The 26909-nt window shown below is 37.8% G+C and overlaps 2 protein-coding genes across 3 annotated transcripts in view; one reads left to right on the top strand and one right to left on the bottom strand.

The window, feature by feature from the left end:
• Positions 1 to 20070, top strand: part of OTUD4 (OTU deubiquitinase 4) — a 41574-nt gene extending 21504 nt beyond the window's left edge. Inside the window, exons 11-21 of one of the 2 annotated variants that reach the window (XM_044912878.1) lie at positions 1537 to 1631; positions 2679 to 2782; positions 2904 to 3090; positions 7393 to 7555; positions 9378 to 9501; positions 9803 to 9858; positions 10332 to 10409; positions 11447 to 11591; positions 12335 to 12595; positions 13567 to 13607; positions 15022 to 20070. In XM_044912878.1, coding sequence (XP_044768813.1) covers positions 1537 to 1631; positions 2679 to 2782; positions 2904 to 3090; positions 7393 to 7555; positions 9378 to 9501; positions 9803 to 9858; positions 10332 to 10409; positions 11447 to 11591; positions 12335 to 12595; positions 13567 to 13607; positions 15022 to 16230 — 2463 coding nt within the window. In that variant the 3' untranslated portion in view covers positions 16231 to 20070. Of the gene's footprint in view, positions 1 to 1533; positions 1632 to 2678; positions 2783 to 2903; positions 3091 to 7392; positions 7556 to 9377; positions 9502 to 9802; positions 9859 to 10331; positions 10410 to 11446; positions 11592 to 12334; positions 12596 to 13566; positions 13608 to 15021 lie in introns of both variants that reach the window. The other variant, XM_021679361.2, reaches the window with a different exon arrangement.
• Positions 20071 to 23948: 3878 nt separating this feature from the next.
• The window catches only part of ABCE1 (ATP binding cassette subfamily E member 1), a 31213-nt gene continuing 28252 nt past the window's right edge, over positions 23949 to 26909 (bottom strand). Inside the window, exon 18 of the mRNA XM_021679315.1 lies at positions 23949 to 26173. Within this exon, the coding sequence (XP_021534990.1) occupies positions 26126 to 26173 (48 nt within the window). The 3' untranslated portion in view covers positions 23949 to 26125. The remainder of the gene's footprint in view (positions 26174 to 26909) is intronic.

The raw sequence follows: 26909 nt of genomic DNA on the forward strand, positions 1-26909 counted from the left end.
GTAGGCATTGACAAACATTTTTGCTTGACTTGTGGAGGTAACACTCATTTCCTGTGTGGTAAAGGGGTTTGTGAAAAGTATCTGACTGACCAGGATTATATCAGCATCAATGATAGACTACCTTAAGAACTTTTAAGTGTTCTCATTCTGAGGTATTTGAAAGGAAAGGAAGAAGAGGATATGATTCATTTATGTTCTTCCTTATGGAATTGTCAGAAATGTGCTATAATTACAGAACAGAATTGTAGAATCTTTTGTTACAGTGATTTGGAAAACTTGGAATAAAACAGAAGAGAATCTAGGGCTTAGCGCCTCCCTCCATCACTCCCCCTTAACAGAGAAGATTGCTTATCTTATGCTGCATCACTAAAACTGTTGTTATTTTAAGTCAAGTATGTTTCCTTTTAGGTTGCAGTGCTTTTGGTAAAGTAGATGCTCTTGATAAAGTAGATGGCAAAGCAGATACGTGTGTTAATTTTTTCCTTCTTAGAGTATTTTGTTTCTATACCTACTAGACTATCTCACTTGGGTAGAAAATTTAATTGAAATTCTGTTATGGAAACTGCTATGACTCAAAGGTGACCTTTGTTTACTCAAGCATGTAAGATGTAGTTTAAACTTTTGATATAGATTAACTTCAGAAAGATCTGTTTTATGGCTAGACTGTTGAGAGGAAGGCATACTGTCCTTTTTTGGTTAATGAAGAATGAAACCTCAGCTTTAGGACTTGCATCTACTAATAAGAAGTAGGAGGTTAACTTAAAGCAGTGCTGCGTACATTGGGCTCCTAGTGCAGTGATCAGCAGGTACCCTGTTCATTGAGTACCGTTTGACTCTAGGAAGAAACCTAAAGGCTTACTCTTGTCACAATTTACTATCGGGTAATATGAATTGTATATTAGAGAACACGTGATGGATCTATTTTTAGGGAGAAAAAGGTCACAGTTACGCATTTTAAATACTGGGAAAGTGAGAAGATAATAGTAATTATAATACTAGTTGCTCTCATTTATAGAGTGGTTGCTGTGTGTTAGTCAGTGCCCTTTCTGTATGTCATATGTTCCACATTCCATCTCCATGAGTCCTATGATGTAGGTACTATTATTAGCTCCATTTTGCATGTGAGGACACTGAAGCATGAAACAAGTAATTTGCCAAAGGTCATCTTGCTGGTAAGTAGAAAAGATGGGCCTAGAATCCTGGTATGTGCAGTGCTGTCGCCCTTTGTTCAGAACCGGGGCATGCTGCCTCTCGTTTGGAGCCTTGATAGATTGTGTTCCTACTTCTCCCTGAATTATTTACAGAAACAGTTTATAAAACTTTGGAAGTGTAAACAAAGAAGTCTTTATTTTAGCTAGAGGTACAGAGGTCTGGGCGGTCAGAAAAATACTATGGTGTACCGTTTTGAACTTGGTTTTGTTTTTAACAGTATATAGTCATTTTCTCTTTAATTGAAAACAAGATAAAAATTTAAATGGTGATTATTAATGCAAAGGAAGCAGGTGACTGATTTTTCTTTCTGGAATTGTTCAGCAGGTTAGGTTGGATCACAGTGGAAAATTTTCTAATGCAGACTTTCCAGGGGTTCACTCGGAGAATGGACCAGTTTTGGTTGAAGAATTTGGAAAGAAGTATGTACCACTCTTCAACTAAGGCATTTACTGTCTCTTCCATTTAGCCTATTGTAATCATGAGGATTTCTAAATGGCTCTGTGTATTTGTAAATTAACCAAAGGTATTGCCAGTGTGTAGGAAATGTATTCGTTTAGATCTCTTGCAACAGCAGTGTGAGTTCAGATTTTGTGTTTTGCGTGTTAACGCATTTTAAAAACTTCTTTTGTTGTTTCCAGTTTAAAATGTGCCATTTTTCATAAAGGCAGTTTGGGAAATTGACTCTATTTTAACTATAAAGTGGGGATCACTGGAGGACAGGGACCATAGTCATTTCTAATTTTCACTTAGTACTGCACTGCATATAGTTGGTTTTCACTAAATGTTTGTCACATGGAGTAGTAAAATACTATCGTTGACTTGCTGTTACACAGTCTTGCCTTATAGCACCTTTTGTTTCAGTTGCTGCTGTCTTTGTTAGAAAAAAGGGTAGTAGGTCACACCTAAACTTTACTAGGGAAAATGTCAAACACACACACGTAAAGGTGGTATAGTGAACCCCACTATAAGCATCACCCTGTTTCAGCAACTAACAGTGTTTGTCAGTCTTTTCTAATCTGTTCTCCTTAACCCCCTTTTTTAAAAATGGGAACGGAATTGAATATTTTAAAGCAAATCTCAGACATCACATCATTTTTTATAGACACTTAGATGCTTATATATTTCTCTGACATAATATGGACTCCTCCCTCCCCACCTTAGCTGTGGTACCATCAGCACATCTAACAGAATTAAAGTCATTCCTTTTTTATCTAGTCTTTTGCTAAGGTTGTGTTTAAGGCCTTTTAGTTTTCCATTTTTTTTAGGTTAGAAAATAGGCTTTTTGATTTATGTCATCTCACTTGATTAGAATTACATCTGGAATGATAAATGCTTTGTACTTTAATTTTTAAGTATAAGAACTAAAATTGTAAATTTTTTTATAAGTTAAAAATACTCATGCAGAATACTTAAGTAGATATTCTTACTAGGAATACTTTGTTGTTATAAATGTTTTTCTTTTGAAGACACTCCCCGAAGAACCTCAAACCACCTCCCTCTGAAAGCTGGAACACCGTATCAGGGAAGAAGATGAGAAAACCTTCCACTTCTGGACAAAATTTCCACTCTGGTTAGGATTATATCAAATTAATCTTTCTTCGGGGGAGGGGTGATGGTACTTGGGTTTTTTGTTTTGTTTTGTTTTTTTGTTAATAAGAAAATCATGCGGTATTTTTGGCTTCTTGTCACAGACATGGATTACAGAGGGCCAAAGAATCCAAGCAAGCCAGTAAAAGCTCCATCAGCACTACCTCCTCGACTCCAGCATCCTTCGGGAGTAAGACAGCATGCATTCTGTAGTCATTCTGCAGGGTCACAGTCTCAGAAACCCTCCAGTGAGCACAAAAATCTTAGTAGGACACCCTCACAGATCATAAGGTAACCTTCCTGAATGCAAGGGAAATATAAATTGAGTAGCATTTCTTTTATCTGCCACATTACATGCATTTAAATCGTTATAATTTTTTGTTTACTTGTCTATAGTATAATATTAAAAGTATTGTTGATAAAATATGAGGATTTTAGTTCTTTATAATTAAATGCATAATTCTCTTTAAATGAATCAAAGTAATTTTTAGGGTAAGGCATTTTTAGTTTTGAATAATTTTTTTCAAATGATCCATGAGACCTTATCCTAGCCAAGTCTTATTCTTGCACTTAATAGTTTTCTGGTAGCTTGTGATTTGTTAAATACTAAACTCCAAATTGCATTTCTGTTCCTTGGTTGGAGATGTTCCCTTTATATAAGAACTTAACCAAAATGGTCAGTTTCCTTTGTTCTGATAAGTTTGGGTTGTTTGTGGTCATGTGCCTCATATTGAATGGGGCTACAAATTTTATAAGTTAATGTAATCATGCATATTAGCAATCTGACTGAATGTCCAGAGACCGGTGAACCTCAGGATCATAATTTTCCTGTGTAGTGGATTTTATTTTTTCCCTAATCTGCCTTTTTGTGGAGTAGTTTATAGCCCTCTGGAGGAACTTTGAGAGGGAGGGTGTGTCTTAAGTTGAGGCTGTCCTTTTCACGCAAACTTAGCCATGTCTCTTGGGCGCTGGAGCCCTCCTAGGTTACTGTGACCATTGCCTTCCCCATTCCAAGCTTCTTCTCCCCAATTGCCTGAGCAGCTGTAGCATCAGCTTATGTGCTTGCCAAACTCTGGTCTTCAGTTCCTTTATTTCTGGCTTTTGGGTATTCCCCTTTCTTGGGAATGTACTTAACTTTTTTTTTTTTTTTTTAAAGATTTTCATTTATTTTAGAGAGAGAGCTTGCGAGTTGGGGAAGGGGCAGGGGGAGAAGGAGAGGGAGAGAATCTCAAGCAAACTTCCACTGTGTGGGGAGCCCGACATGGGCCTTAATCTCACAACCCTGAGATCATGACCTGAGCCAAAATCAGGAATTGGATGCCTAACCAGCTGAGCCACCTGGGCGCCTCTTAACTTTTTGTCATTAAAGACAGCTTATGTAATGAAGATATTCAAGACAGAGTTGTCGGTTCCTAGGCTGACATATGCCAAATACTGTGTTAGTTTTCTGGGGCTATTGTAGCAAGGTACCACAGACTTCTGGCTCAAAACAGCAAAAATTTATTCTCACGGGTCTGGAGGCTGGCAGTCTGAAATCAAGTTGTCCGTAAGGCCATACTCTTTCTGAACACTCTAGGGGCAAGTCTGTTTCATACCCCTCTCCTGCTTCTGGTGTTGCCTACAGTCCTTGGTGTTCCCTGGCTTGTGGATGCATCACCCTGGTCTCTGCCTCCATCACCCTGGTTTCTGCCTCCATCATCACATGGTGTTCTCCCTGTGTGTCTGTCTCTCTTCTAATAAGGGTAGTCATATTGGGTTTAGGGCCCACCCTACCCTAGTATGACCTCATCTTAACTTGATTACTGCGGTAAAGACCCTATTTATAAATAAAGTCATATGCACAGGTACCAGGGGTTAGGACTTGAATATATCTTTTTGGAATGCACACGTCAATCATAAAAACACCAGGACCTCGAGTCCATTACATTTTTCTTTTTAGTTTAACAAACTGTTGAGGATAGGAAACTACTTTATATTGTTCAAAGTCCAAAACATTCAGAAGTTTATTTATTCTGATAATTTTTCCTATCCCTATTTTCCCAGTAATCTAATTTCCGTCTGCAGAGGCTTCCAGTGTTCATAGATTCTTGTGTATCCCTGCCAGGATATTTTACATATGCATAAAAAGTACATACGTATTCACAAACCAGCTTTCCAAAAGTTCTAATGAGAACAAATGACTAAAAATCAGTCAGAAGAAAGATTTTACCTCATTCCTGAAGGTTGGTGATAGAAACACAATTCTGAGAATTGTCCTGGGTAAAGAGTGGTCAGGGCCTTGCCTTCTTGGCACGCCCAGTAACAGTGTGCAGGGACGTTCAGGGATTGTGGTGGGTTATTGCTCCTAACAGAATTGGAGCCATTAATCAACTGGTTGTGGGTAAAGTCTGTTGTTTGGACATTAGACTCCCCTAACATCTGGTGGCATCTTATTCAAAGCAGGCGAAGTACTTAAGAGGACTAACTTATTTTGAATATTAACTTTGGAAACCTAAAAATAGGAAGTAAATATATGAAGGTCATAGGCAGAATTAAGATTTTCCTTAAATAAAGTCACTTTTTTAATAGATTAGAAAAGAAACATTTTTCCCCTTGAACACAAAGATTTAAATATTAAAATACACATAGACTACTAAATGGCTGATTTTATACTTTACCACAAACTGAATTTATGGCCAGTGTTTTTGTGGTGTCGTATCCAATCTCCTAGGAATTGGTAGAATAATCAGACAGTTGTGAAATGTCTTTGTCTTCTTAGGATCTTTTTTATGTGTTAGCTATATACTTGCTGTATAAAAACACTTGATAGCAGAAGGCAGTGGGTAATATATAGACATGAAGCTTCAAAGAATTTTTGACATTGTAACTGATTACATGGAAACCTGCTTGGATTTGCAGTTAAGTGTGCCTTCTCCACTGTGGTCGAGAGTGAATTTTACTAGCATATCGAAACAAATTTAGAGACTGCTGATGACTATTCGCAATAAGAGTTTTAAAAAAAACCTAATTAAAGTATGGAATTTATAGCTAGTAGTCCAGTTGATTTAAGCCCATTACTTTATCTTGACTTTATTTCTTATATTTAACACGTCAGTTTTGAAGTCTTTTGGGTACAGAATAAAAGAACTGTAATGTTGGGCCTTATGACCTCTCACTTTTTCATTTCTTACTGGTATTGGTCTCTCTCTTTGGAGATCATAAAATATAACACAAACCAGTGCAGGATTGCCATGTATGCTTTCACCGTGCACATGCTGCAACGGACTAATGTCATTGCTGCATGTGTCCGCTCCAGCTAACTGCAGATAGGAAGGATTTGGTTCTTGCCAGGTGTTGGGTGAGGGTGTACAGTTTGGGTGATGGGACATGGTGGTGAGGTAGTGTTAGCTTTCCGGGGATGCCTGGCACTTACTGAATCCTCTCTGGGGTCTGAGAAAGACTGGTCTAAGATTGTGAGGGTCCGCATTTGCTCCTCTGCCTTTTTTCCCCCCAGCTGGGGTTGACATCTGCCCTATTGGAATTAGGGTGTGATTTTAAGTGGGACTATATGAAGACATGAAATGGCTATTCTTTATTTTGGAGGTAAAAAAAATCAGATGGTATCATTGTGTCCTCATTTATTTATTTTTAAAAAGATTTATTTATTTACTTTTGGGTGGGCGTCAGGGCAGAGGGAGGAGAGAATCCAAGCAGATTCCCCACTAAGCTTTGAGCCAGCCGTGGGCTTGATCTAATGACCCTGAGATCATGACCTGAGCTGAAATCAAGAGTCGAATGCACTTAGGTGCCCCCGTGTCTTCACTTTTAAAAGGAAGATTTTAGGTCTTGGTATTGTGACCATGTATTTTTCCTATAGGTTTTGGATTTTCATTTTCCACTGTTGTGGAACTGGTAGACATCGTGGAAGTAGTATTCATATTGCCTATAATAGTTACAAGCCATATAAACACATTAGGGTTTTGGTATAGGCTACTGAACGATTCACGAATTTCTTGTCATCCTTCTCGGACCAAAATTACATTGAGATGATGGCAGTCTTATCTGGGCAGTTCTTATCTAGTCTGGTGTATTTTAATTTTTATGCTTTCTAGCTTTCTGTCTCTCTCATTGGTATCATCAAAAAGCAGGAGGATAGTCCTGGAGTCTGCTTTGAATGTTCCAGGTATAGAAATGAAATGGGGTACAGAAAATGAGAGTGCTTTTGAGATCCAAACTAATAACTTTCCCTTTCTTTTGAAAGTGAATTTTATGATCGTACTGGACTATGGCATAAAGAGTATATATAGTGCTTAAATTTCTGCCCTGATGAAAAGAAAAAAAAAAATCTGTTATTTCTGTACCACTTGGAAGTGAATTCTATTTTTCTTTTCTTTTTTCTTTCTTTTTTTCTCCTGTTGTTATTCTTGACTCTCTCATGTGGCCTAGGCTACAGGAGCTTCCATTTACTAAACATTTATTAGTCAGGCTGCCAAAAGTTCTGTAATGTCACAGTGTAGCTAAATTAGTCAAATATTTGTATTGCAAAAAAAAGTTATTTTAGGTACTCAATACACTTTGTCTTTTTTTTCATGACGAGAATGTTTTATTTGACAGAAAACCCGATCGTGAGAGAGCTGAGGATTTTGATCACACGAGTCAAGAATCTAACTATTTTGGCCTCTCCCCAGAAGAGCGCAGAGAGAAGCAAGCTATAGAAGAATCTCGCTTACTCTATGAGATTCAGAACAGAGATGAACAGGCTTTCCCAGCCCTTTCCGTATGTATGAAAAGAGAATTTAAAAGTTGTTTAGAAGTCTCTCCTTAATATAGTGTTTATGTTAAACTACAGTTTCTAATGGTAGACTAGTAATTTTTAAACTGAAAGGTACCTTAAAGATCATGTAGTTGCCCCTCAATTTCACATTTTTCATGAGGAAGATGAGGTGTGAAGATATTACTTGTTGGCAGAGTTGAGGCAAGTAACTTGGTTAGCTCACTAGTATTTTCTCTTGAACCACAACAAAATACATTTATTTTGCTAGCTAAAGTTATGCAATAGAGGTTCACATTCAGTAAACAAGATACGTCTATAAACTCTTTTCAATGTCCTTTACTAAACACCCCAGGACCTAATTAATAGATACAGAAAGAATTGTCATTCAGAGTGTTTGCTGTCGGAGGTGGTAGTCCATGTAATCCAGTGGCTTTGCCCTCACTATGTGTGTCAGATGCTGGGCTGTGATGGATCCTTCTCTGATGAAAGAAATGTTCTCTATCCTTGGGTCTCTTAATTCTAGGGGGGGGGGGGGGGAGTCAGAAGGGAAGACAGTTCTCATGTGAGGTGAGGTAACTAACTCAGTTTGGGGCACTGGGGACCCTGTGCCTGTGGTCTTTTAAATACTGGTAAGTGTACCAAGTACCGTGTGTTTCAGAATGGTGGTTGGACACTTTTTCTTAACAGTGGATTAAACAAACAAAATGGAATATTACAGGATGGCACCAGGTATACCAGTATAAAACATTAAAGCACCATACACTCAATTCTCTGGCCTCTGTGGAATCCTTTAGAGGTGTGCGATGCTCAGTTGAAACCACTGATCTGGAATAGTAGTTCAGTCTGGCCACAGAGGTTGGAGCTTAGGAATTATTGGAAGATGTGCCCAAATCCATGTGTGCGTTATGCTAAGTATATTGGTCTCTATGTGATAGATGTTATTGTCCCATAACATTTAGATAATAAAAAAGTACAAATCATTTACGCTTGTATCCTAGCTTTTTGTTCTCTTGTTGTTACTGTTGTTGTTATTATGGTAAAATACAACTAGTGTATGTGAATGGTAAAAAATACAACTAGTGTAATGTGGGAATAAATTGAAATTTTTTGATTGTTAAAATGGGTCATCACACTCGCCATTTTTAGACCTGTCTTGGACTTGATAGTGACTCAGGTTTGTCTTCTAGAAAACTCTTGTCACAGAGGGCTGAGTTCTTGTTCTCAGCTGTGTGCAACATTTACTCACAGAGGGCTAGAGAAGGAAAAGATTTTCAGTGATAGTTTAGCTTAGAAACCTGACTTTGTCCCTTTGTTTCCCCAGTTAGAAGGTTGGATCTCATGCAGACCTTAAGGATTTGCTGATGGTCAGCATTTCAGTGGGAAGAATCCTAGTGCACTGTATCTGCTAATTTGCACTTGGGTATTTTTTCCCTCAGAAAGGTCTGTGGCCTACAATGAGCTTTTGAAGGTTGGTATGAAGGATGCTGTTCTTGGTGCAAAGAATATAAGTGTAATACGTTGCAAGGTGAAGATTTGGTCACGGTGGCTTCCTGAAGAAGGGGTATGAAGAAGTCGCACTACTAATTTAGGCTATAGGTCTGATTGCCTAATATTTTTGACTTATTAATAAGCCTATTGCTCTAGACTGTTTAATTAAACAGGAACCCAGTGTCCTATTTTTTGTAGTTTTGGAAGTATAAAGATATAGGGCTATGAATTTTGAGACTTATAATCAGATGTACGAAAAGTAAGATGAATTATAAGACTTTTGTTCATACGTTTGTGGGTAAATCTTTAAAACAAAGTGTTGGGTTTTCATTTTAAGAGCTCATCAGTCAGTCAGCCAGCTTCTCAGAGTAGCAACCCATGTGTCCAGAGAAAATCATCACATGTAAGTGACAGAAAAGGAAGCAGGCGGAGAACGGATACCGAAGAACGGAAAGATAAAGGTATGTTATTTCATCATTTGAAAGCAGATGCTAGAGCTCTGTGTCTGGTTTAAAGTCATAGGTTGGGAAAGAATCCTTTCTAAATCATTAAGTAGTGTAACAGTCACATATCTCCCCATTACAGAGGAACATTGACTCAGGCCAAAGCATATTAAATGTTATTCCAAAAACTGCATTTTTCATTGACTTAAACAGAGTTGAAGTAGTACTTTTGGCTTTGTCTTCATATTTTGTTGTTCTGTCCACAGACCTGTCTAGTGGCTGATACCGGCCTTTTTTTTTTTATCTTGATCTGTTACAGACTCTGTTCATGGACATACTCATTTGGATAAAAAACCTGAGCCAAGCACATTGGAGGTAAATGTTTTAAATAATAATCACATCTTCCCCCCCCCCCAACATGATAAAACAGCAGGAAGAAGTAGAAGATGATTTTATCATTTCATAACTGTTATGGAAGTAGAAAAGCAGAGAAAAAGTGGGGAAAAGATGCTCGTACTTGAGGAGAATTCACTCACAAATTATAACCCATTTCTTTATGATGACCTTTCTGAATCAGTGGAAAGTAGCTTTTACTTTCCATTATTCTATAGTAGACTGCGATTTTTAAAGATTTTTGAAACCATATCCCCAGTAAAAACTGCCTAGTAGTTTGATATGATCAGGATGTGCAGGCCAAGTTACCTGTTGAAGATCAGATATAATTGAAAAAATACTTAGTCATGAGAGGGTTCGGTCAGGTGCAGGTAGGGTAAGCTGTATAGGCAACCATGATTATTCTAGAATGTGGGTCTTTGAAATATAAAATTTCGTGTTTCTTGTTTCCAAAGAATATTAGTGATGATAAATGTGCAAGAGTTTCGTCACCATCAAAGTCAAAGAAATTAGAGTGCCCACCTGCAGAGCAAGTAAGTACATTGTTGTTTTTGACATCGAATGCTTCATTCTCTGGGTTTCTTATGTCTTTAAATGATCATCTAAAAACAAAATGGGAAGACTTCCTCTAGCATCTTAATTTGGGTGCAATTGTGATTAATCTATAATTTTTTTTGTTGCTTATTTAGTCTAGAATGTTTTCAGTTTTTGTGGATTTTTGTTGTTGTTGTTGTTTGTAAGTAATCCTAAACCCACCATGGGACTCAAACTCAGAACCCTGAGATCAAGAGCTGCAGGCTCTAGTGACTGAGCCAGCCAGGTGCCTCCGTGAAATGTTAATTTTTGTAACGCCATTTTTTGGACATAGAAGCCATACTTCTGAATTGATCTCAAATAAGTTTATATTTGGTATCTTGTGTTATCTTTGTGGTGGGTTGGGTTGGCTTGAAAATTAGATTTTTGAAGGGAAATTACAAATTTCTACTTTTAAGGAGTTGTCTGAATCTTTAACAATTATTTCGTAGAAGGGAGGGAATGTAATGATTGAAGAGGTTAGAAAAATACATTTAGAAAGCAGTACCACCAATTTACAAATGTAATGAAGAAGGAACTTGAGTTCTGTCAGACGTTTTGGTGATTCTCAGTCTAATGCAGGAGTAAAGTTCTTAGTCTTTCCTTGCCTTTCAGTTAACATCCTTCATGTCACTTGGAGAGCATACAGTTTAGGGTATGTCTTGGTGTGAGGAGCAATTCAGAATAACTCAGGAATTTCAAAATGATTTCAGTGATTTTTGCGTTCTTTCCTTAAAAGCGTAATATTCAGGTTGCTTTAGAGTTTGTTTATTTCTCTTCCAGTGTCTTCTGTGACTTTGGTAGGCAGTCCCTGGTTAGAATCAAATTTGTTTGTGTGGAATTTTTAGCTACTGTGTTTTTCTTTCATTTCTAAGATCAGAAAGACCATTTATATAGAAACTACAGTTAAGTAAAAGGCAGCTGAGCGTACATTTGGTGTTAAAATTAGTGTTAAGCAAAATGAACTCTTGTCTTTTTCCACCCCCCTCTCTTGAAGAAGCCAGCAGAACACGTGTCTTTGTCACACCCAGCTCCCCTTCTAGTTTCTCCAGAGGTTCATCTAAGTGCTGCCCCTGCGGTGCCTTCTTTACCAACCACTGTGCCGGCCTGGCCAAGTGAGCCTACCACTTTTGGACCAACAGGTTAGCTAAGAATTAAAAAGTTCCTTGAACCGACCAACAGAAGCCCTCCAAGTCAGCGACTTCAGGGTCAATTTATTATTAGTATTATTTAATGTTTTATTTTACTTTTTTAAGTAACCTTTACACCCAGCACAGGGCTTGAACTCCCAGTCCCCCAAGATCAAGAATCGCATGTGCTATTACCAACTGAGGCTGAGCCAGCCAGGCGCCCCAGAGGTTTCAAATTCTTAATTGCTTGAACTCAGAGCACGGTTAGCTGTGTAGAGCCTCACAGAGCTTTTTGTGGTCCTCTGCTTTGCTCTGCTTCCAGTGTGGGAGGGCCATTTTAATTTGATACTCATTTGAGATAGGCCCTCAGAATCTCAGGAGCAAGGTGTTTTCTCCACTGAGCTCAGCACTGACACCACAGTGTGCATTTCCCGTCGACCAGCTCTGTATACCCCCCTGCCCAGCCATTGAACCTTTTGCCTGGTTCTGTGTCTTGCTCGTGTCTGTAAGAGCTACTACTAGAAGACATTGACTCAAAGCTTGTTTCCTGGGCCCATTTCCTCCTATGTGTCTGGGAGGGTTCTTGGTTGATATAAAAGGTACTACTTTAGATTCCTTATATACCATTTTATCAGCTATGTCAGTTGTACGGCATTTTTTTTTTTTTACTTTTCATCTTAGTGTAACCTTACATTTGTAGGGAGAAACATTTTCACCTTTTTATAGTTTATGATTCCTTTCCTTCTATTTTGTAGGTGTCCCTGCTCAAATTCCTGTTTTGTCAGTGACACAGACTCTGACCACTGGACCTGATTCTGCTGTGTCCCAAGCTCATTTAACACCCTCTCCAGTTCCTGTGTCAATACAGGCAGTTAACCAGCCCTTGATGCCTTTGCCTCAGACATTGAGCCTTTACCAAGACCCACTCTACCCTGGGTTTCCTTATAATGAAAAAGGAGATCGAGCCATTGCACCACCTTATTCACTGTGTCACACTGGGGAGGACCTGCCTAAAGGTGAGATCCTTCTCTGAGTTGTACTCAATTTTATTTATCGAGTACTGATAGGGGTTCAGTGGGAAATGTGAATACAAGTCAGAGGTTATATTACTGAGTAAGCCTAAGGACTGACTTTGAGAAAGAGAGAGGAGATTTGGCTCTCAGTCATTTACTTTCTTGTTTCAGCTTGGGTTTGATTGGAATATGGTTTTTGTATGTGTAGTAACTGTCCCTCCCTTGTGTCATTTTTTTCAAAAACAGCCTAAAACCATTTTGAACTAAATCTTAATAAGGTCACTAACTACGTAACCTGAACATTACTGAGTTTTCTCATCACTGGACTGGGTTTTGAAACTACTCCTGTTATTTCATGTATGAAAAAATGATAAGAAAATATAACAATATATTATTTTTTAAGAATTTCTTTTAAATTTGCCTTTTTTTTTTTTTTAAAGGAATTTTAGTTTGCAAAATTTCCTATCTGTAGAAAAATTGAACAGTCATGGATTTTTGTGGCTAATTTTGTTAGTGGTTTGATGTTTGAGTCTATGGATAACTGGTTAATGTCAAAAATAATACCTACTAATCTTTTGTTATTGATGAGTTAGGTTTATGTTGATTTTACCCATATCCCCCAACATTTTTATTTCATAATTTTTAAAACCCCACAGAGTTAAAAAAGAAAGAAAATGAACACCTGAGTTTCCTTCATACAAAATTAATTTTAATCAGATAAAAATCTCAGTTTAAGCCATTTTCGGACTTAGGTGTTAGCAAAGACAAAGCATATTCAACCTGGAATTACCCTGTAGTAACAGAGCTTGGTTTTGGTTATATTACGGTTTTTATCTATGTTTTATATCACAGGCTAGAGAAAACAATTTCAGTAGGCAAAATTGTCTTTAGAGCTATATGTTGTTGGAGGATAGTGGGGCGGGGGAACCTTTTTAATGTATAATTTTAATGAGTGATTATTATGTTATTTTTAGATAAGAACATTCTTCGATTCTTCTTTAATCTTGGTGTAAAGGTATTTATATTTTATCATTTTAAATAAGTGATTTTTAAGTTAATACTGTTTTAAATTGTATTTAAATAATCTTAACTCTTATCTTGTCAGTGAATGACCTAAGGTTTACTAAATCACATTTGAAGAACTAGGATTTTCAGTACTGTAGTTTGTTTTTAGTGGTGGTTGAGGCTGCAGTATTTGCTTGCTTTTCCTTTTAACTGGCGATGGTTTAACCCTGTGAGTATATTCAGGAAATAGTCCTCGTCCCCTGGGCAGCCTAGTGAAAATGCCCTCACTGAGGAATTTAATGAAAGATCTGGGTTTGAAATTCTGTTCCATCACTTTTTAGCTGTATATCCCTGGGCAAGTCATTTAATGTATCTTAGCCTAGCTTTTTTCATGTGTGTTATGTGGATAATATTCTTCCATCTGCCTCATTTAAAAGGATCAAAGGAAAGAACTTGTGGAAGTTCTCCTGTGGAGGTGGTGTGTTCACTAGCAGAGCAGAGGTATCCTTTGGGAAGTGGTCAGCCTAGAAATAGCTTGTCATAGAGGCTGGAGAACTCTATGTCCTTGTCAGTGCTGTATTATCTCCTGTTTTGGATTCATTTCTGTGGGTTTTAGACCATTAAAATATGAAGTAAGGTGCCTTCCTGTAGCCTACTGGTCATTTCATAAAAGGAGACTTAGTTAATTTTATCGTCTGCGGTATTCATTGTCTAGTTTTATATTTAACTAGTTAATGTTGGCTTCAGCTAATTGGTTAATTTGCCAATTAACTGGTAAATTTTTCTGTATGTTTGGAGTTCAGCTGACCCTTTGCAGGGGGAAAGATTTGGTTTATTTTGAGTTATTTCCCTTCTCTGACTGGAGGTCTAACATTAATCTGTGCAGTTGGAATGTTCTCAAGGCTCCTGAACCTGTAGAGCCCTAACCTTGGGGATCTTCTGCCTCTATACCAGTGTTTTTCTGGTAGAACAGAAAGGTCCAGACCAATTAACTAGTTGACGTGGGGTCACACAATGAGTTTTAGTGGTAGAGCCAGAACACGAATGCAGGTCAAGCTAGAGAGCCAGTGATGGAGATACTCAAAGCTGGAGGCTCAAGTGCTTGATGGTGGTGGTTTCTGGGATCTGTATCACCCAAAATTGTTTCCGTGGAGTTATATCCAAAGGATGGAATTAGTGATCCTGATAATCTGTGGGTGAGTTCATCGTATTGTCACCTCATCACCTCAGTACCAGGACTTTGGGTTGTTTTCAGGATAGGAATAAAAATGGAATCTTAGAACAGTGACTTATTTTTGTAATTCCTTTTCATGTTACATATCACAGTGATGATACGGTCTTGGCAGGCATGAGAAACTTGAAGCACTCGCTCTAAATTCCCCCGGCCCCTTTTGTTAATGCAACGGTTTTTTTTTCTCTTTTAGGCATATAGTTGTCCTATGTGGGCCCCACATTCTTACCTGTACCCTCTGCACCAGGCCTACCTGGCAGCCTGCAGGATGTACCCAAAGGTCTCTGTCCCCGTGTATCCTCCAAATCCTTGGTTCCAGGAGGCTCCTTCCGCTCAGAACGAAAGTGACTGTACCTGTACCGATGCACACTTTCCTATGCAGGCGGAGGCCAGTGTTAATGGTCAGATGCCCCAGGCAGAGATTGGACCGCCAACATTTTCTTCACCTCTGGTTATCCCTCCATCTCAGGTGTCTGAAAGTCATGGACCGTTGTCTTACCAGGCTGATCTTGAATCTGAAAACTCTGGGCAGCTTCTTCATGCTGAATATGAGGAGTCACTGAGTGGCAAGAATATGTTCCCGCAACCGTCCTTTGGACCGAATCCATTCTTAGGCCCAGTTCCCATTGCACCTCCTTTCTTTCCTCATGTTTGGTATGGGTATCCTTTCCAGGGATTTATAGAAAATCCAGTCATGCGGCAGAATATTGTTCTGCCCTCTGATGAGAAAGAATTGGATCTGCCCCTGGAAAATCTGGATCTGTCTAAAGAATGCGGTTCAGTTTCCACAGTAGATGAGTTTCAGGAGGCCAGAGGTGAAGGCGCACATTCTGTCCCTGAAGCAAGTGCTAGTAAGCATGAAGGCCGGGCGGAGCAGTCATCCCAGACACCCAAGGCAGATCTGGCATTGGCTTCCATCCCTCCTGTAGCAGAGGAAAAGGCCCATCTTCCCACTCAGATTCTAAACAGAGAGAGAGAAACTGTGCCTGTTGAACTTGAGCCTAAAAGGACCATTCCAAGTCTGAAAGAAAAACCAGAAAAAGTGAAAGATCCTAAGACTGCTGCTGATGTGGTCAGTGGGGCCAACTCTGTGGATAGCAGAGTGCAAAGACCAAAAGAAGAGAGTTCGGAAGATGAAAACGAAGTGTCTAATATTCTGAGAAGCGGGCGATCCAAGCAGTTTTATAATCAGACTTACGGAGGCAGGAAGTACAAAAGTGATTGGGGCTCTTCTGGTAGAGGAGGATATCAGCATGCGAGAGGTGAGGAGTCTTGGAAAGGGCAGCCGAGCAGAAGCCGAGATGAAGGTTATCAGTACCATCGAAATGTCCGAGGACGGCCTTATCGCGGGGATAGGAGGAGATCGGGGATGGGAGATGGCCATCGGGGGCAAAACGCTTGACAGTTGATGCTGTGGTATTTTAGGGCAGAAACCTCTTCTTAGGTGGAATGTTTCTGAAGGCTTTAAGAAAATACATTAAAATAAAAACCCAAATTGGAACTATCTCCTCCCCTCCCCCTTGACCCTCACTCCCATCTTGGACAAAATTTTGGATGTGTGTTCAAGGGGCAAGTCAGTTCCTGGCATTGCCATTTTTCTTTGTTCAGAATCTGTTTACCAGGTAACTGCCCCCATAAAAAGTAGAAAATAAGTTTGTTAAAGTATTTTTTATAAACAGCTTATAATATAAAACTTAGATTTAGTGTTTGGTTTTTTCCTTATATAAGTTTAAATTCAGATGTTGGAAATGTGTGCTTTATAGTGTTTACTAAAGTGACAAGAAAAATACCATTTGACACACTGTAGATTCCAAAACATTACATTGCACCAAATAGAAACGTATATTTTATTATGCAATGCCTTAGTCATAAACTGGGCTCAAATAATTCTTAGCCTAAAACACTGTTGTCTTTTGAAATGCTTCCAACCCAAAGGCCTTTCATCTCAATATCTGTCAAACTTGAATAATGTCTTCTCTTTAATATTACACATAAGGCAGCCTATTAACCTGTGTCTTAGAAATGTTGTATATAGTTCTTTTAATATTCATAGGGTATATTTTTGAATTTTGGTGAGTATTTGTTGAACTTGAGATCGCATACAAGACAGATGTTTAAGAAATAATAGGAAATCTAATGAAATGGCTGTTTCCACCAAGAATTCCTAGCACTGGTGTAAATATCATGGTGCCTACTTGAAAGAAATGTAGATGCTATGCATTTTGAAAATAATCTGCATCTGTTAAACCTGCAGAAGTTTTTTTAATGCCACTTTAACACTAATGCACTGACAGATTTAAATATTTTGTGAGAAGAAATGTTGAAAATTTTTAGCTTGACAGGTTTCTATGGAGTTACTGTGTTTTCTTTTTCTCTTTGCACCATTGGTTATGTGTATCACTTTACATTTGCATGTTCAACTTGTCACTCGCCTGGAACTGTTGTACAAAAAAAAGGATGATTGTGATTCCTAGTTCTTTTCTAGAGGATGCTGCTAGAAACAGGTTGCTTTGCATTTTATGGCTTGTTTACCTTTTCGGTAACCTAGCTCTTCTGATCCTGCTTCTTTTCAGTCTTGGCAGTATTCACAGAAATTCCCTTTGCATGTTGCACTCTATTCTCAGTTGGAGATTTAACTCTGAATCAACACAGTATTCATGCATCTGTGTTACTCTATAAATAACTGTAGGTTGTGGTTCTTATTTGTACATACCAATGTGAAAATCTACCCTTTTTTTAATGTTCTCTCTTGATCAGGAAATTTGAGTGCTATGCAAATAATGTAGTAATTTCTCTTTGCATGCCATTTGTAATATACCTAGCCAAAAATAGATTTTTGTTTTTTAAAGGCAGATTACTTTTAGAGGCAAATACAATTCACTTGAATTTGACAAACTGAAGCAGATGAGTTTTCTGGGTTCTCTGATTACCCACAGGAATGTTTGGATGCCAGCTAGGCTCAGTTGAATCTCCACTGTACTGTAATAATGGTTATTTACCTCTGTGTTGTTTTAATTACCTAATGTCTGTGTAACTGCTGATTTGAGTAGTGATTAGCATTTAGATGTTTTGTAACATAGGATTTTAGAGAGCACTTTGAAAGATAACATTTTATTATGATGGTGCTAGGTAAAAGTTTGTAAAAGATGGATGGTTGTGTAGAAAAGAAAAAAATTTCATGAGAGAACTTGGTGAAAGAAGTTTCTTTTTGTCACCTTCTAAGCTAGAACAATTGGGGAAGGCACTGCTGAAGCCATTTTTTTCTTGGTTAACATCAACAGGTGTTAATGGAATGAGAAGATTATAGGGTCTCTCCACTTTCAGCTCATGCTTTTTTATGTCACATTAGCTTACCTGATAATTTTTATGAAAACACATTTAGATATAATGACCAGATTTAAAAGTGCAGTAGAAGTTTGATCTCAGGAGTCCAAAAGAAATTGTTATTTCCACTGTCTTTCGTTTTATTGACTGAGATTGGATCTCCGTTTGAAATGTCTAAAACGTGGATAGGAAGGAATACCGTTCATTTCTTCACTGTCGCTCTGTCTTACCTCAGTTGAGTAACAGAATACTCTCTAATTCCTGCAGGAAATACTGATTTGCTTCCTGTTTCCCATATCTTACCTCCAGGACATGATGGAAACAGTGCTGAAAGAGAACTTTAGCAGATTGTACTTTACGCAGTGACCTCTGGAATAAAAGAACTCTGACTTTTGATACTTAGTTTTAAAATTAGTCTTTGCATGAAGGTCAGTTTTATTTTTTTCCTTTAGTTTTGTTTTAAATGTATTACTAGTACAGGGGATTTTGCCTTATGCTGAGGTCAGACTAGGGCCAAGCAAGCTTTTGTCCTCCTTCATTTTAACTGAGTCATAAGGTATGCTGACATGAGATATAATGTTTCTATATAAGAGAAAAACAGAAGCTTAGGAGTGAGAGTCATTTGTGTTTTGAGTTAGAAATTATGGAACTTCACTGTATTATGATTATACACATTTTGAAGAACAGATGTTTAGAATGACCAAAGCTCACCTGTTGATTTTTGTTAGTTGCTTTTGCTGAACTTGGTCCCTGTCCCTTTCCTTTTAGTATTGTGTGTATTTCTCTTCAAGTCCAGTTTCCTCTCAGTTACATCTTCAGCCCTTGTTCCATGTACTCACTGGCAGTAGGATGCTAGCATCTGTGCAGTCCTTGTCTTGTTTCCTGGTACCCCGTATGTTCGTTTTCATGGCTGACCTAAGCCCAGACTCTGTCTTGACTTGGCAGGAGTAGGTCTTCCCCAACCACAATGTTGGTAACAGCCTATTTGATGCAAACTATGTATATTCTTGCAGTGTGTTTCCTTTGTGACTCAAGGTTGAATTAAGATGCCTGTGAACTGCAAACTTGCTTATGATTGACTTGGTGCAATAAAGTTCCTTTCTAACCATTTCTGGTTTAGAAAACATTCAGCCATCTTAGAAACTAGCAATATTTATTTATGCCTCATTTATTTTACCTTTGGTTTTAGATGAGGTAACCTTAGTCTTTCACTTATGGGTACTAAGCAAGGTCCATTTTAGTGTAGCTAAAGAGAATGCATATTTGGCTACACGATTTCTGTTTACTGTATTTTGCTTCCTATTTAATGTCTAAATGCTATTGTGTTTTTGTTTAAAATCTTAGTAATGGCTCAGTTCCAGTATGTCAGTTTCAAAGAACTAAGGTTTTGCTACTAGTATCAGCCATTTACTTTCCCACTAATTGGGATTTCCCACTAATTGGGAATTTTTTTCCCCCCTGAAATGTAAGTTTTAGAAAATCTTAGAAGAGGGGTGGGTGCATGTCTTAATGCTGGGAAACAGCAACTTTGGGGTTGAATTTACTTGAATGGATTAAAAATTGCATTGTTACAGAGCTAGAAGAAAATTTATGTATGAAAAATGATAATAGCCTTACACTGAGTACAAATAATACTTAAAAGCATGTGAAGATGTGATCATTTGTGATGTTACTTGTAAAAAAAGTATATATACATATCTTTTGAAGTGTTGAAAGGAAAATAGTACTTTATATTCTTTATCATATCACTTTTTGTAAGTGTTGAATATATTCCTGTTTATTTTTCTATGTTCTGTTTTGTAGCCTTAAGAAGTGTTTCAAACATATCTGAATGTATAAAACAAGAGTAAATGCCCTACATGGTGTGATGCTGCATTATATATAAAACTGTGTGCATATATTAAATTTTGTCTCTTGATTCTGCTTGTGATTCTTTGGTTCCAGGGTTAACCAAGTAATATAGCATATGAATCTTAAGAGGACTTTTAGTAAGCATCTAAAAATAAGAGATGATTTCTATGGTTTCTATCCAGTCAGAAGATAATTCTAGTATGTGCAACTAAAAACCACGTGGGATTTATAATCTATGGGGTAGGTACTGTTATTTTCCCTACTTGATTATATATAAAACTGAGATAGGCCAAGTAATTTAATTTGACTAAGATCATGCAGCTAATACGTGGTAGAATTTGGAGTTGGACCTAGCTCTGAGTGGTTTTAGAACTAGTGCTCTCTACCATTTTTTCCAGCATTCATTAAAATGAAATGGGTTGTGTAGACTAAGAATAATTTACAGATTAAATGACTTTATTTAAAGTTAGCGTTCAGTATAGGCATGTATTTTACTGTGTTTTGCTTTATTGTGCTTCGCGATACTGTTTTTACAAATAGAAGGTTTGTGACAACCCTGCATTGAGCAAGTCTGTTGGTCCCATTTTTTTCAACATTTGCTCACTCTGTCACATTTTGGTGATTCTTGCAATATTTCAAGCTTTTTCATTATATTTGTCGTGGTGAACTGTGATCAGTGATTACTATGACTTGCTGAAAGCTCAGATGATGGTTAGCATCTTTCAGCAATAAAATATTTTTAAGTTAAGGTTATGTACATTGTTTTAGACACAATGCTATTGCACACTTAATAGACTACAGTGTAAACATTTATATGCACTGGGAAACCAAAAAAAATTCTTTGATCCCCTTAGCCCCACACTATCGCTGAGGTATACCTCTGTTACTTGTCTAATGAAGAAAGATCATTCAAAACAAAAGTTTTATTTGGAAACTGAGGGAGCAGATAGACTTAAACACTTTGAAAATCCAAGTTTTTTTTTTTTTTTTTTAAAGATTTTATTTATTTATTTGAGAGAGAGAATGAGAGACAGCACGAGAGGGAAGCGGGTCAGAGGGAGAAGCAGACCCCCCGCCGAGCAGGGAGCCCGATGTGGGACTCGATCCCGGGACTCCAGGATCATGACCCGAGCCGAAGGCAGTCGCTTAACCAACTGAGCCACCCAGGCGCCCCGAAAACCCAAGTTTCTTAATGCTTGTTTAATCTACTTATTATATGGACCTTGTCTTAAGAATGACTTTCCCAGGAAGGAGAGCCTGAAAGAAAGGCTTCCTTTTCGGTACAAGTGTTTGGTGGAGAGGTGAGCTGGGAACAGGGGTAGCAAGCCGGGAATGTAAGTTGGTTAGACATGGAAGCCAGTTGTTTGGGATTGCCCAAGCAGGTGAATGAAGTATCACAGAACTTTGGAATGGAGGGAGAGGACGAGACAGGGGAAGCATTTCGCTGTTAGCTGTGTGAGTGCCACTGTCTTTCCCCACGTAGTAGGTAGAGAAGCTGGAGTATGAGGAAAGCAAGAAGGGTGTCTTGGTGTTGGGTGGAGCCCTTTCAGAATTCGTTACTTGAAGTGGATGGGATAAAAAAGGTGAAACCAAGTGGTTGGAAGTGTTCTATACAGTTTCTCTTAAAGTTTTCTGTAGTTAGAAGGCTTGCTTTCCACTTGGAGTATTTGTTGTTTGTCTAGGAAATAGTATGAGAATGTAGACTACAACAGAAGGAAGTTAAATAGCTTTTTTGCATAAACCCTCAATTTATAAAGCTCTTCTAGAAGTGTGAATCATGCACTCATCAGAATAGTGAAGCTACAGACATTGGTTATAAACATTATCTTAGAAATTTTTAGATTGATCTGAGTTCATTAGAAATTGGAGCTTCAAAGTCCGTCCTTTTATACATACCATTCCTGTGATTATATTTTTCACATTTAGAAAAAAAAAATCTAGATCAAAGATGTAAATACGGATGAATAGTGTGATTCTCATGGCCTCCTAGCCCTTTTAATATTTTACTTAACTGTCAGAAAAAGTTGTGTGTAGTAAGCTAAATTTTTCTTTTAAATGAAAACTGGCTTTGGACTAACCACCTTCCTATGGAGTAGAAAACAAAGTAATGCTACGTACTTACCTAGGGATGTACATATTACTGTGTAGCTTGTTGCCTATTTCTTGTGAATTCTTTTCTAAATTAGAAGTCAGTAAAAGCATTTAAATCCTTCATAATTTTATAGGGTATATGTAATTATGTGAGAGATTCACAGATGAGGGCCAGAGATGGAGACCAGAAACCAGAGGTACAGCCTTGTAGTGGCACTGAGGCTGCAGCCGGTGAGAAGGGATGGATGGACATGGTTGACAATCTGATTAGCTGAGAACTGTGTAGGTCTGGGAGAGAGAAACTCTCTCCCAGAAAGGGATACGTGCAAGGTTGGGGGCTGGAACTAACACATTTGCATTAAAGCCAGGAGCATCCCGGTAAAAAGGGCGGTCAGAAGAGTAAAAATTCCCTATACCTAAAAATCCCAAACACTGAGCATGTTACCATATCTGTTTGCAAGCTGAGATGAAAAGTGGTTCCCAGCTGGTGGTAATACACTTGGGTCACCTGGCAGAAACAAACGTAGAGCCTTTGGAGAGACAATCCAGCCAAGGAGGCAAGATTACTTAACAGGAAACCAGTTTGACTTACGGTAGCCTAGATAAACAGTTGTATTTCCCTCTCATAAGAAATCTGGAGAGAAGTGGCAGCTGGGAATTGAGCAGTTTTAACGTGAAGACTAGTAACCTTGTGGCTTTCTTGGCATTTCCGTGTGTCACCTTATGGGCACAATAAATCCATAAGCAGCAGTACCAGGTATGTATCTCCTTTTATTAGGAAATCAAGAAGGCTTCCAGAAACACCCCAAGAGACTTCTACTTCGAACTTACTAGCTAGAACTGGGTCAACATGGCCATGCCTAGCTGCAAGGGGGACTAGGAAAATACCGAGGGAGGCTGTCACATATGGGCTTAGCCCATTTACGATCCACCATCCGGGACTGGGCACATGCTACCCTGTCAAACAGCAAGGAGGGAGGTGCTGGTGAGTACAGGGTTGGGTGGGAAGGAAAAGGGGACTGTTTGGCACACCATACCTCAGAATTTTCAGAGATACCACCTCACTAAACATCAATTCACAGACCAGATTACAAAGAAACCATGACAGATTAAGTAGTGGTTCAACAGGGGCGCCTGGGTGGCTCAGTCAAGCATCTAACCTCAGCTCAGGTCATGATCCCAGCGTCCTGGGATAGAGCCCTACATAGGGTTCTCCCTCTGCCTGCTGCTCCCCCTGCTTGTGCTGTCAAATCTTTAAAAAAAAAAAAAAGCTCTACAGAAAAAAAACTGTAAGCTCCTGAATAACTATCTTGGTAATTCTAGCTGCTTCTCTAAGTGGTTTTTGCTCTCTCTTCGATCCCTACGAGCGTGGAAAAACCTCAAATTTCTATATTGAAGGCACTGAAAATCCGCATGTGCCTGTATTCATCCTATTCTCACTCTCCATGCCATGCTGATTTCTGCCTCTGACCTGACATTCTGCTTTACATTGCAGATTTATCATTTGTTACAGGTGCTACTTTTTCTGGGAGCTGCCTCCTTAGCCCTTTCTGACTCCAACCCAGAACAGTTTCTCTTCTGTACCGCTGGGTGTGCATAATATGCCAGACACTGGGTTGAGAGCTTGACATAAATGTATCTAAGTGTTAATGGATACCAGTGAAATTACAGTACCAACTTGAATAGTTTATCCAGTCTTTCTACTTTCTGGCAAATAGGTTCATTCCTTCAACACAGAAGGCAAACTACATGCTAGATGCCAAAATATGCAATTACAAGCCAGAGATAGGGGACTGGGTTTCAAGATGCCATGGTCTAAAATTGTTAATATTGCTGTACACTGGTTGAACATAATACAGATTATCTCTTTATTGAAGATTTAAAAACTTAAATGATCTCTAAACAGTTGATACATACAGTATACAAAATTCAAAAGGTAGTTACGGCCGTATGTGCATTTATCTCATTTTCTTACCTGTTCTTTAACCAAGTTTTGTTATTCCCCAAAGGCTTATTGTCTTGAGTATCCTTTTGGTATTTTAATAGCTTGTATATTTTCATATAAATTGTGTATTGTGTTATACTATTGAGATATTTTCCAATTAGGACATATTGAGCATTCTTTCTAAATGTAATAGCTAACAACTGCGCTGTTGGTGTATTTTGAGTTGGTATTACTGAATTTTATAGAAAAGCTTTTTTCTTGTGTTAGCAACTGTAAAACCTTTCTTATTGCTATATAAAAATTTAACTAAATCCGTATTTTAAAAATTTCATGTACATGAACAATATCACTACTAATACATATTCTGTCCTCAGTTAAGTAGAGCTGTGTTCTCATCACAAGTGTTTTCTTTAGGGCAGAATATGGAATCAGTAAGTAAAAACATCTTTTGTCTTATTTTATTCAATATACTTGAAATAATCATTCACAAATTTAACCTATCCTTAAAAATAGGCACTACTTATTTTAGTATAATCCCATTTATGTACAAAACAAACCCTTTACATATTCACACTTAGGTTAAGTGCACAGAAAAAAACCAAAAGGATATGTATTATTAAATGCAAACACTGGTAACCTTTGGGAGGGTAATGTGAGGAAGGATCGTAACATTTTTATTACATAAATTTCAGTAGGTTTCAATTTTTCACAACAAACATGTATTTATGGATTACTCCTAAATTTTTTAAAAGGCCTAATGGGGACCAGTTAAACCATATTTTCTATTCACTGTCTGCATATTAATTAACACTTCTATTGTTTCAAGGAGCTCTAAAAGTCTTCAATAATTTCCAAATCTCCAATTTTGCTTGCCCCATTAATTTATTTAGTAAACTCTTTTCCTCACTTGTAGTATAAGTTAGTTCCAGTTCAGTGCATTAGAAGTGTAACTGAAAGTGGTATCACATTATATACCACTGTTCAAACTCAGGAACTCAAAAGATGTGGTAAGTTTTTAGAGCTCGTGGTACATAGTATCCAAAACTGCACCCCTCCCCCCATCAAATAGGTTTAGATCATGTCCTCTACATCCAAACATGAGGGTGAATATATTTGGTACCAAGAGGTACTTTACATAGCTATATGGGGACTTGCTTGCATTAATGTTGCCTTTAGGCAAGTGGCTCACTGTTCTTGGCTGCCCATGAGAAATCTGTAGAAGTTTAAAATTACATAGATGCCTAGCCATCAACTCTAAAGATTTTCAGCCTATACTTTTAAAGGAAGCAAATATTCTTTAAAATGCTTTTCCTAAATCTTGATCAGTAATTATATACTTGTGTAAAGAATGACATTACTTTGAGAGTTACAGAATATAGAATCTTATGGAATACTAAAACTGAGTAATTCATAGTAAAGTTAGGGTTTTTTCTGGTGGATGGGGGGAAGGGTGTTGAAATGATTTTTGATACTCAAAGATATTCAAAAGCACCAAAAACACTGTAAACAATGCTTAAGTTGGGAACATGGCCATTTTCCAACAGTGGTGTTTTGTAGTAGATCATCTTCCTTTGAAAGTCTAAACACACTGAAAACATAGTGCAAAGACTGAAAACAAATAACAAATATAATCCTGATGTTTATGTATCAAATTTCATTAGTGGAGTCTTCGACCGGCTTTTAAAATAAGGGCAGTTTCATTATAAGAGGAATATTTGGCAAAGTCTAAGTACGGAAAGCTTTTTCAAGATTTTTGAAAGGGGGTAACACTGGTCAGCATTTGGTACATGAATATGATAACACCTACTGAAAATCTTCCCATACATCATGAAAACTTGGAGGTAATTTGTGTAGCTTGAAATGTCTTCATTTTAGAATGTTAGACACAAAAAAGGCCCTATGAAGAACAGAAAAGTGCATTTTCTGTGTTTAGACTATAATTTACAACACAACTGGCTTTTGATGTTACATTAAGTAAATTATACTTCAAGCTCCAGAGTATGTGGGGCATAAAACCTGATTAAAGTTTTATATGACAAAAATCCCAATAAATGTTTAAGAAATGGCTTTTCAATATTCTGATTGTCTAGTCATCCAAGAAAAAGTAGTTTCCACTCTTCTTTTGTTCTACATCCTAAAAAATAAAACAGAAACAAAATCAACACCATTCTATATGTAGGGGTAGACTTTTCACCCACAGTATTGGTTGGCAGTGTTTACAACAGCATCTATACAACCTCCTCTGCACTCACTGTCTGCATCTGGATACTCCTGGGTCCACTAAATCAAAGGCAAGATTAGTACCTCTGTTACTCATCCCTACCACCGGAAAACTTACCTTGGTCCACCTCAAGCAGAGCCCCTTTTATATAAAATGACTTATTTATGTATGTAAAATTCTGCTATATACAATACTATTTTCAGCTAAACTATTAAATTCCATTTTTGTCATTTTGATTTTAAGTCCCTCCAAAAAGGTTAACATTGTCAGTTTGAGAACTGCCTATTACATAAAATGTATATAAAAATATTTTTTTCCAGTACTGTTTATAGAGTGGCCAGTAAATGATCCATCCATCTATCTGCCTAAGAACTTCCTTTTTAGGATTAAGGTATGATGACTAAGATGAGTGGGCACAGAGAAATGATGACTAGGTATACCTGGGGCCAGAACCACGGGTCTCTACACAAGAAAATGACAAATACGACATCTCTAACACTTCAGAACGAATTCTTAGGAAAACTAAGCTGTGCATAAGTGTTGTAGAATTTAGTTCTTTTCTGCTTAATAATATGATTTTTAAAATAAAAACTTTTTAATTTTAAGTCAGAACTTGTAATCTCATTATCCTGGCCAGAGAGTAAAATAA

The sequence above is a fragment of the Neomonachus schauinslandi genome, chromosome 2 (genome assembly GCF_002201575.2).
Source record: "Neomonachus schauinslandi chromosome 2, ASM220157v2, whole genome shotgun sequence".
NCBI classification, from domain to species: Eukaryota; Metazoa; Chordata; class Mammalia; order Carnivora; family Phocidae; genus Neomonachus; species Neomonachus schauinslandi.